Genomic DNA, 11,289 nt, shown 5'->3' with positions numbered 1-11,289 from the left:
ATCTGACCTGGATTATTATTTATCTCCAAGTTTTACACCTGCTGATCACCAATCAATCACCACCTGATTGAGTGCAGGAAGAGAAGATTTCCTCCCAGAGAAACAAACCAAAGCGCTACACAGACGACAGAATTTAACACACTGCATTTTTTTCTTCACGTTTCTTCCCAAGATTCAGAATCTGAAATGTGGATTATACAATTTAATCCAGATGTTTTTGATTAGGTTGAGGAGCAGCGTGTTTGAAAAGGTTGTTCTTTGTCTCTACTGAGTCTAAACACCAACACACACACACACACACACACACACACACACACACACACACACACATAGAGAAACAAATAAAATGGAAATCAATCGACTACATTTCTCCATTTCTCTGTTGCCGTCAGAAAACAATGAATTACAGAGAGACAGAAAATCAAGTTAGAAAATGTTTTTATATGCAGCTGTGTGTGTGTGTGTGTGTGTGTGTGTGTGTGTGTGTGTGTGTGTGTGTGTGTGTGTGTGTGTGTGTGTGTGTGTGTGCGTGCTGAGACAGATCAATACTAAGGACATTAGGTCTGGACTGGAAGCGTATGAATTATGCAGCGCGTCAGATCTGCTCTCATCAGAGGAGAACGAGGGACTGAAGGAGAACAGAGAGAGGAAAGAAGGTAGGATAGAGTTGTATTTTAAATTTTTTAAAATTAATTTAATTTTTAATTTTTACTTAAAAATTAAATTAAATTAAAAAGGGAGACGCAGGAGGACCAGAAGAAGACACACCGTGATGGTGTGAAGAGAGAGAGAAAGGAAGTGGAGGAGAAGAGCGTCGGCGTGAAGGAAATGAAACGAGCAGGAAGTGCAGAGACCAGAGAAGCGCAGCAAGAAAATCAATATCAGTTCAGAACGCGACTCGTCTCTAATGAGCTGAGCTCAGATAATTTACTTTGAATTATTGTCCCGTTTATCAAATCAATCCAGAACATTTTAGTGACTCTGGTGACGTGGGGGTGTTTTTTTTACAACCATGGAGAAAAATGTTGTCATAATTAGAATCCAGATCTTTTACATTTTTAAAAAATAGTTTCATTCATATTGAGCCATATTGAATCAGTATTGATTCCAACAAAATGAGGAGAGCCCTTGAAATTTACAGGAGATCCAGATAAAAAAGGATTATCAGAATTTACCTCAGGAATGCTCCTGGAGACACGTATTAAATATGTTCTGAGGTGGTTCTAAATGGAACCGACACAAACAGGTTCCACTGACGTCTCTTTTTATTCATACATACTTCAAAATTTCTGGGCCTTTATAAAGAAAAAAGCTGTTTTCTACCTTTATGTTTATCGACTGGAGGATGAACACGCGTGTCATCTTGATCTTTCCAACCACCTCCATTAATATAATCTCTGAACTGCTGCTTGCTGTTGGAAATGCATTTGCTCTTCATCTATTTAAATCATTTTATCCAAATTAAACGTAAACCGTGAAGGGGAAGAGAATTGGTCCATCTTTGTGCCAATAAATGAATATCAGAGTTCAGGCCTGCGTCTCTGTGAAGAGGCTGGATTTTAAAGATCACTTCAGTTTTATTACAAAAATATCCAGGAACAACAAAATGATTAGTTCTGAACAAGAACCTAAAGAGATTTGACACGATTTTTACCAGAACCAACCAATAACCCAGCTATGATTTATTGAACACATGAATTTGTTATTTTTTTTAGTGACTGGGCCCTCAGAGAAACGTCTTTCTGGACATTTTCATTGACTGAAGCTGGATGTCAGGTCTGGACATTCCTATCCCACCCTAAGTGACTAATAAGTGGAACTTTTTGTTTGAGGGCTATAAAAACTAAAACCTGATTGATTGTTTTTCCGTTCCCATCTATAAAAAGTTAGCGTTGCATTGTGGGTCGGTTGTTTGTTCTGACCATGGAGACAGCAGGAGGCGCCCAGCAGCAACTGGCCCACAGATAAATCAGTGACATGATGTCACGGCTGACCCGGTGAACGCGTCGCCATCGATTCTGACAGCGTTTAAATACAGACGGGACAGACGGACGGACGCGGACCCCGCCCCACTGAGCCACGCCCACTGCTCCACAATATCTTTATTCCATCAACAATCCAATTTTTAGCACAATTAATTCAAAAATGATGAACAAATACAGTAAGTAGCGTGATTATTTTAAATCACACTTATTGATGGTTATGGGTTTTCTTCCTGTGCTTTAGTTGACTATGGTGAGACAAAGCATTGATAGAAATTTAAATGTGATGATCAGACAACTATAAACCAAGTTAAAGAACACGTGGGTGAATTATTTCTACAGAGCGCTGTAACGCCTCAGTCCAGGACTTAATAATTAAAACTAGTGCTGATGTTTCTGTGAGCTTCTTTCCTTGAACACGGCAGCTGAACAGACGTGATGAATTGTTCAGCCGTGGCTCAGGAATGCAGTCAGGAGGTAATGGGAGGTTCAGACAGACTTCACACCGTCAGCCGGCAGTAATTATGTAATGACAGCATGAATGTGTCCTCACTTGTTTTAAAGCGCTAAACTGCTCATTACGCCACCCTATTGACAGATAAACAAAGAGGTCACATGACTTCATCTGTGAGGAAAACTTCCCCGAGCAGAGGAATGGTGTGTGTGTGTGTGTGTGTGTGTGTGTGTGAGTGTGTGTGTGTGTGTGTGTGTGTGTGTGTGCGTGCGTGTGTGTGTGTGTGTGTGTGTGTGTGTGTGCGTGTGTGTGTGTGTGTGTGTGTGTGAGTGTGTGTGCTGTGCCGGGCAGCGTCACACACTGGTGTCAACAAACAGGACTCCAGTAACGGTTCACACACTCTCTGAGACACCTGTGTCACAATGGGACATGTGAACACGTGTACAGGCAGTCCTCAACGTACGAACATCCAACTTGTGAACTTATGAATGAACAAACGCGCTTCACCATGTCCGTCTATCGTCCTGCAGTTGCCAAGGATTAAATTATGAGGAGCAAAATTTTTACCGTAATCTAACATGTATTTAAAATGATCACGTGAATCACTAAACGGTAAATATTAGAACTATATTTACAGTACGTGCCTTAGTAAGACATTTGTTTTAATTCTTATTTAATGTACTGCAACATGATATTATGCGCTTTTCATGGTTTATTAGAGATTTTAAGAGTCCGCTATTTGTGGTGAAGACATTAAATGGAGTGAAATGACGGAAACTTGATTTTTATTTTTCTGAATTTTTTTGTGAAAACCAACGATTAATCAAAAACGACATAAGTCGAAACGACCTGTACTTGAAAGTTGTTTAATTTATGTGCTGGCTTTATGTCCTGTAATTTTTTCTTTTGTCTTAGGAATTAGCACTTTAGTATTTAGAGTAGTAATAACATTTAAATAACCTCAAATGGTGAAATGACATTAATATTCAATTAATAACTTATAAAGAATTCAATTAAAACCTCTCGGAACCAATTATTTTTGTATGTTGAGGACTACCTGGATATATATATATATACACATACAAACGCATATTATATACAGTATACACACAGGTGCGTATACATATATGTGCATACACATACTGTATATATCATACACGTACATATGCATGTGTATATACACATACTGTATATACATACATATAATTTATAGATATAATATATTATATATTATATAATATATATAATATATATGTGTGTATATATATAAAATATATATACATACCTCACTGTGAAAGTACATGTGTCTCAATAAAAGACAAACTTTTACAAGATGCTTTTCACACAGTCAAATCTTCAAATTAGAATTACAAAAGAAAATCTGAGAAGTCACACAACCTTGAGGTGCTAGCATCAGACATGAGAAATAAATCACCAAATAACAACAACAACAACAACAACAACAACAACAACAACAAATACAATAATAACAACTGCATATTACTTTCTAAGTGATCATTTTTTTGTTACAACAGTGCTGAACTACATTTTTGAACATGCAGTTGTTTCTTTTTTTCTATCCTTTCACTGAACGTCTTGTTCGTCCACTACATGTTTACATGTTTACATGTTTACATGTTTACATGTTTACTGCACATCCACTCTGAGACAAACAGCTGATGTTTACCTCAGCTCTAAGGCTCTAAATGACAGCTCTATTCTGGAAGAAGACCTGAAGTCACACACACACACACACACACACACACACACACACACACACACACACAGGTTCACTCACTATCTCGGAGCGTCCGTCCCTGCAGGCGTTCTGGAAGCGGGCTTGTCTCTCTTCGTGGGGTCGGTCCCTGAAGCCCGTGTATTTAATCTGCAATGAGAAGAACAACCCCACGGGGTAAGAAGAACAACCCCACGGGGTGACCCGCTGTGCCCTTCACGGGTCAGCGGGCTGTAGGACCCAGGTGTCCAGGAGATGCTCATCGACATGAGGTGAACCGTCCGCAGGTGTTCAGATTTCACACATCAGTCTTTGTCTCCGCATGAGAGCAAAGAACCAGACATTAAAGAGTTAAACTAGACCAAGATGCCTCAACATGAAAGTGAAGGAAACCCGTTTGTGTTCAGAGACAAACACACAAACCTCCTTCCAGACTGAACATCTCTCCTTTCTTCTCTCCGGAGCTCCGGGACCTCCAGGCCGTCAATCTGAACCCTGTGGCGGCTGGACGAGCCCTCACGGCGGACACACTCACCTCACACTCCCGGCTCAACTTGCGGAAAAACTCCTCGTTCTCAAACTTGCTCCTCTGGTCCGGGACAACCCGCGGCATCTTCAGCGGCTCTGTGCGGCCCCCCGCCCGGTCTGAATGGAACGATGGTCCGGAGGGAAAGTTCGGCTGTGCTTCCGTCCCTCTGTCGCTCTCTGCTCTTCCGTGTGTGTTCTTCTTCCTTTCGGTGAGGAGTGTGTGTGTGAGGAGGAGTGTGTGTGTGAGGAGGAGTGTGTGTGTGAGGAGGAGTGTGTGTGTGAGGAGGAGTGTGTGTGTGAGGAGGAGTGTGTTCCGTGTGACGGAGCGGCTCAAACGAGGCGCGTCTGCGGCTCCTGCGCTCCTCCGGCTTTAAATGGCTCTCATAGGTGACCCCCAGGGGCGCGTAAAGACGCGTAAAGACGCGTAAAGACGCACTGACCCTCTCTCTCTCTCTCTCTCTCTCTCCCTCTCTCTCTCTCTCTCTCTCTCTTTCTCTCTCTCCCTCTCTCCCCCCCCCCCCCCTCTACCTGTAACTTTCACGGGCTCCTCCTCGGTGGGGCCTCTGGAAACTCTCTTTCGGTCGGACTGGGACGCATATAAAGAGGGATTCCAGCATGGATGAATACAGGGTTATTCGCTGTTGATCCCGTCACATCACAGATGTTTGGTGTTCTGGCGCCTCATCGGGGTCCGTCTATGTTCACATGCTTCATTAAAAGATGTGGGACAATGTAGAAAAAAACAACCAATACAGAATGTCCAAAAACCACATCCAGTAATCAGGACGGGTGTTTGAACCGACTATCAGCCGTCATGAACCTCCTGAACTAAAGCTCCTGACGCTCTCTTCCTCGTCTTTATTCCACTTTTGGCGGTTATTGTTCCACAGCTGGTAGAAGCCCAAACTCCGACAGTCCGGCTGGTCCGTGAACGCCTCTCCAGTCTACTTCCTGGCTCCGTGGAGTCGCTCCTGTGACTGTACACCCCCTCCCCCCATTCACAATAATACTACTACTACACACGCTACTGGGGATGCCACTGCGCATGCGCGCGGAGCGGGGAAACTTTATAGGATCCTTATGTGAGCCGAAAAGGAGGGAAGACTCGGGGGGGGGGGGGGGTCGAGTTTCCATCATCAAATAAAACTTTCAGAGAAAGAAACACGTGACGTTACTAAAGTTAGAATTAGACTATAAAAGATTGTGATTTATTCATTAATTAATGATTTAAAGTAAAAGAGTTGTAAATGCAGTGAAAGCGCCCCCCCCCCCCCCCCCAGAGTTACAGCTCTAAGCCTTTCATTTGAAGGAATGAGCTCAAACATATAATTAGTGATATTTTCTTCTTGGTAAATGATTCTTCAGTGGTTGAATCATCGTCTGTATTTCCATTCAAAGGTAGACGCTCCTGTCCCCCCCAGACGGGTCCTCTCTACCAACTGGGTCCTGGGTACGCTCTTCATCACATATTAAAACAAACAGGCGTGTTCTGAATGGAACACAGGTTATGTTTGTATTTATATTCATCTATAGTAGTTTTTATAGTATTAGTATTATATTTATCTATAGTTATTATTAGTTTTATTATTTATTATTATTTTTATTATTATTTTATTAGTACTATTATATTTATATAATATTACATTTGTTAGTATTACATTTGTATATTTATTATATTTATTATTAGTATTATATTTATTTATATTTATCTATATTGTATTTATCGATAGTAGTAGTTTTCTATAGTAGTTAAAAAAATAAAATAAAAAAAATCACTTACGGTTAGGAGGGCTGGGAGGAATGACCCCCCCTCTGGTTTTTACATCTCGTCTCTAATGAATGAGTTTGATCACCGTGAACACCTGACAGCGTTTTCTGACAGGTAGTAAGGAAACGCTAACTGTTCAGTCTCCACGTTGGTGAGCGTCTCCTTGAACAGAAATGCATTGTGGGTGCGTTTCCCGCTCTGAAGTTCACAGAGATGTGGAGAAAAGAAGGGGAAACACTGCAGGTGACGCCAACAGGAAGGAAGAAGAGACCACAGGAAGTGACATCAGAGCAAACAGTTCCCTGAGTCTGAGATCTGCTGAGTGATGTTAACATGACACGTGAAATCTGAGTCTATGGGGTGTTCATGTGACGCATGACTGACTGTTAGCATTAGCATCATGTTAGCATGATGGGCCCTCATGGTTCTCATGGACCCATGTCAGGAATTTGGTGGTTCTCATGGACCCGTGTAAGGATTGTGGTGGTTCTCATGGACCCGTGTCAAGACCCAGGTGGTTCTCATGGACCAGTGTCAGGATTGTGGTGGTTCTCATGGACCCGTGTCAAGACCCAGGTGGTTCTCATGGACCAGTGTCAGGATTGTGGTGCTTCTCATGGACCCGTGTCAAAACCCAGGTGGTTCTCATGGACCAGTGTCAGGATTGTGGTGGTTCTCATGGACCTGTGTCAGAACTCTGGTTCTCATGGACCTGTGTCAGGACTCTGGTGATTCTCATGGACCCATGTAAGGACTCTGGTTCTCATGGACCCGTGTAAGGACTATGGTTCTCATGGACCTGTGTCAGGACTCTGGTAGTTCTCATGGACCCGTGTAAGGACTCTGGTTCTCATTGATCCGTGTCAGGACTCTGGTAGTTCTCATGGACCCGTGTCAGCACTCTGGTGGTTCTCATGGATCCATGTAAGGACTCTGGTTCTCATGGACCCGTGTGAGGACTCTGGTGGTTCTCATGGACCCATGTAAGGACTCTGGTTCTCATAGACCCGTGTCAGGACTGTGGTGGTTCTCATGGACCCGTGTCAGGACTGTGGTGGTTCTCATGGACCCGTGTAAGGACTCTGGTTCTCATGGTCCCGTGTAAGGACTATGGTTCTCATGGACCCGTGTCAGGACTGTGGTGGTTCTCATGGACCCGTGTAAGGACTCTGGTTCTCATTGCTCCGTGTCAGGACTCTGGTAGTGCTCATGGACCCGTGTCAGCAACCTGGTGGTTCTCATGGACCCATGTCCAGACTCTGGTGGTTCTCATGAACCCGTGTCAGGAATTTGGTGGTTCTCATGGAACCGTGTAAGGACTCTGGTTCTCATGGATCCGTGTCAAGACTCAGGTGGTTCTCATGGACCAGTGTAAGGACTCTGGTTCTCATTGCTCCGTTTCAGGACTCTGGTAGTTCTCATGGACCCGTGTCAGCAACTTGGTGGTTCTCATGGACCCGTGTCCGGAATCTGGAGGTTTTCATGGACCTGAGTCAGGATTCTGGTGGTTCTCATGGACCCATCTCAAGACTCAGGTGGTTCTCATGGACCCGTGTAAGGACTCTGGTTCTCATGGACCCATGTCAGGACTGTGGTGGTTCTCATGGATCCGTCTCAAGACTCAGGTGGTTCTCATGGACCCGTGTAAGGACTCCTTTTCTCATGGACCCATGTAAGGACTCTGGTTCTCATGGACCCGTCTCAGGACTGTGGTGGTTCTCATGGACCCATGTCAGGACTCTGGTTGTCATGGACCCGTGTAAGGACTCTGGTTCACATGGACCCATGTCAGGACTCTGGTGGTTCTCATGGACCCGTGTCAGGACTCTGGTGGTTCTCATGGACCCGTGTCAGGACTCTGGTTCTCATGGATCCATGTCTGGATTCTGGTGATTGTCATGGACCCATGTAAGGACTCTGGTTCTCATGGACCCGTGTCAGGACTGTGGTGATTCTCATGGACCCATGTAAGGACTCTGGTTCTGATCGACCCGTGTAAGGACTATGGTTCTCATTGCTCCGTGTCAGGACTCTGGTAGTTCTCATGGACCCGTGTCCAGACTCTGGTGGTTCTCATGAACCCGTGGAATTTGGTGGTTCTCATGGAACCGTGTAAGGACTCTGGTTCTCATGGATCCGTGTCAAGACTCAGGTGGTTCTCATGGACCAGTGTAAGGACTCTGGTTCTCATTACTCCGTTTCAGGACTCTGGTAGTTCTCATGGACCCGTGTCAGCAACTTGGTGGTTCTCATGGACCCGTGTCCGGAATCTGGTGGTTTTCATGGACCTGAGTCAGGATTCTGGTGGTTCTCATGGACCCATCTCAAGACTCAAGTGGTTCTCATGGACCCGTGTAAGGACTCTGGTTCTCATGGACCCATGTCAGGACTGTGGTGGTTCTCATGGATCCGTCTCAAGACTCAGGTGGTTCTCCTGGACCCGTGTAAGGACTCTGGTTCTCATGGACCCATGTCAGGACTCTGGTGGTTCTCATGGACCAGTGTCAGGACTCAGGTGGTTCTCATGGACCCATGTCAGGACTCTGGTTCTCATGGATCCGTGTCAGGACTCAGGTGGTTCTCATGGACCCGTGTCAGGAATCTTGTGGTTATCATGGACCCGTGTCAGGATACAGGTGGTTCTCATGGATCAATCTGAAGACTAAGGTGGTTCTCATGGACCCGTGTAAGGACTCTGGTTCTCATGGACCCATGTCAGGACTCTGGTGGTTATCATGGACCCGTCTCAAGACTCAGGTGGTTCTCATGGACCCGTGTAAGGACTCCTTTTCTCATGGACCCATGTAAGGACTCTGGTTCTCATGGACCCGTCTCAGGACTGTGGTGGTTCTCATGGACCCATGTCAGGACTCTGGTTGTCATGGACCCGTGTAAGGACTCTGGTTCACATGGACCCATGTCAGGACTCTGGTGGTTCTCATGGACCCGTGTCAGGACTCTGGTGGTTCTCATGGACCCGTGTCAGGACTCTGGTTCTCATGGATCCATGTCTGGATTCTGGTGATTGTCATGGACCCATGTAAGGACTCTGGTTCTCATGGACCCGTGTCAGGACTGTGGTGATTCTCATGGACCCATGTAAGGACTCTGGTTCTGATCGACCCGTGTAAGGACTATGGTTCTCATTGCTCCGTGTCAGGACTCTGGTAGTTCTCATGGACCCGTGTCCAGACTCTGGTGGTTCTCATGAACCCGTGGAATTTGGTGGTTCTCATGGAACCGTGTAAGGACTCTGGTTCTCATGGATCCGTGTCAAGACTCAGGTGGTTCTCATGGACCAGTGTAAGGACTCTGGTTCTCATTACTCCGTTTCAGGACTCTGGTAGTTCTCATGGACCCGTGTCAGCAACTCGGTGGTTCTCATGGACCCGTGTCCGGAATCTGGTGGTTTTCATGGACCTGAGTCAGGATTCTGGTGGTTCTCATGGACCCATCTCAAGACTCAAGTGGTTCTCATGGACCCGTGTAAGGACTCTGGTTCTCATGGACCCATGTCAGGACTGTGGTGGTTCTCATGGATCCGTCTCAAGACTCAGGTGGTTCTCCTGGACCCGTGTAAGGACTCTGGTTCTCATGGACCCGTGTCAGGATACAGGTGGTTCTCATGGATCAATCTGAAGACTAAGGTGGTTCTCATGGACCCGTGTAAGGACTCTGGTTCTCATGGACCCATGTCAGGACTCTGGTGGTTATCATGGACCCGTCTCAAGACTCAGGTGGTTCTCATGGACCCGTGTAAGGACTCCTTTTCTCATGGACCCATGTAAGGACTCTGGTTCTCATGGACCCGTCTCAGGACTGTGGTGGTTCTCATGGACCCATGTCAGGACTCTGGTTGTCATGGACCCGTGTAAGGACTCTGGTTCACATGGACCCATGTCAGGACTCTGGTGGTTCTCATGGACCCGTGTCAGGACTCTGGTGGTTCTCATGGACCCGTGTCAGGACTCTGGTTCTCATGGATCCATGTCTGGATTCTGGTGATTGTCATGGACCCATGTAAGGACTCTGGTTCTCATGGACCCGTGTCAGGACTGTGGTGATTCTCATGGACCCATGTAAGGACTCTGGTTCTGATCGACCCGTGTAAGGACTATGGTTCTCATTGCTCCGTGTCAGGACTCTGGTAGTTCTCATGGACCCGTGTCCAGACTCTGGTGGTTCTCATGAACCCGTGGAATTTGGTGGTTCTCATGGAACCGTGTAAGGACTCTGGTTCTCATGGATCCGTGTCAAGACTCAGGTGGTTCTCATGGACCAGTGTAAGGACTCTGGTTCTCATTACTCCGTTTCAGGACTCTGGTAGTTCTCATGGACCCGTGTCAGCAACTCGGTGGTTCTCATGGACCCGTGTCCGGAATCTGGTGGTTTTCATGGACCTGAGTCAGGATTCTGGTGGTTCTCATGGACCCATCTCAAGACTCAAGTGGTTCTCATGGACCCGTGTAAGGACTCTGGTTCTCATGGACCCATGTCAGGACTGTGGTGGTTCTCATGGATCCGTCTCAAGACTCAGGTGGTTCTCCTGGACCCGTGTAAGGACTCTGGTTCTCATGGACCCATGTCAGGACTCTGGTGGTTCTCATGGACCAGTGTCAGGACTCAGGTGGTTCTCATGGACCCATGTCAGGACTCTGGTTCTCATGGATCCGTGTCAGGAATCTTGTGGTTACCATGGACCCGTGTCAGGATACAGGTGGTTCTCATGGATCCATCTCAAGACTCAGGTGGTTCTCATGGACCCGTGTAAGGACTCTGGTTCTCATGGACCCATGTCAGGACTCTGGTGGTTATCATGGAC

The 11,289-nt window shown here is 45.9% G+C and overlaps 1 protein-coding gene across 4 annotated transcripts in view; it reads right to left on the bottom strand.

Annotated features, from left to right (window-relative positions):
• Window positions 1-5,143, bottom strand: part of cbfb (core-binding factor subunit beta) — a 34,657-nt gene extending 29,514 nt beyond the window's left edge. For 2 of the 4 annotated variants that reach the window (XM_068313170.1, XM_068313172.1), the window contains exons 1-2: window positions 4,707-5,139; window positions 4,235-4,321 (exon numbers count right to left, since the gene is read on the bottom strand). In XM_068313170.1, coding sequence (XP_068169271.1) covers window positions 4,235-4,321; window positions 4,707-4,784 — 165 coding nt within the window. In that variant the 5' untranslated portion in view covers window positions 4,785-5,139. Of the gene's footprint in view, window positions 1-4,234; window positions 4,322-4,706 lie in introns of all 4 variants that reach the window. The other 2 variants (XM_068313168.1, XM_068313169.1) reach the window with 2 other exon arrangements.
• Between the last annotated feature and the right edge of the window lie 6,146 nt (window positions 5,144-11,289).

This window comes from Antennarius striatus, chromosome 4 (genome assembly GCF_040054535.1).
Source record: "Antennarius striatus isolate MH-2024 chromosome 4, ASM4005453v1, whole genome shotgun sequence".
Classification (NCBI taxonomy): Eukaryota; Metazoa; Chordata; class Actinopteri; order Lophiiformes; family Antennariidae; genus Antennarius; species Antennarius striatus.
This window is presented reverse-complemented; position numbering and strand designations above follow the sequence as displayed.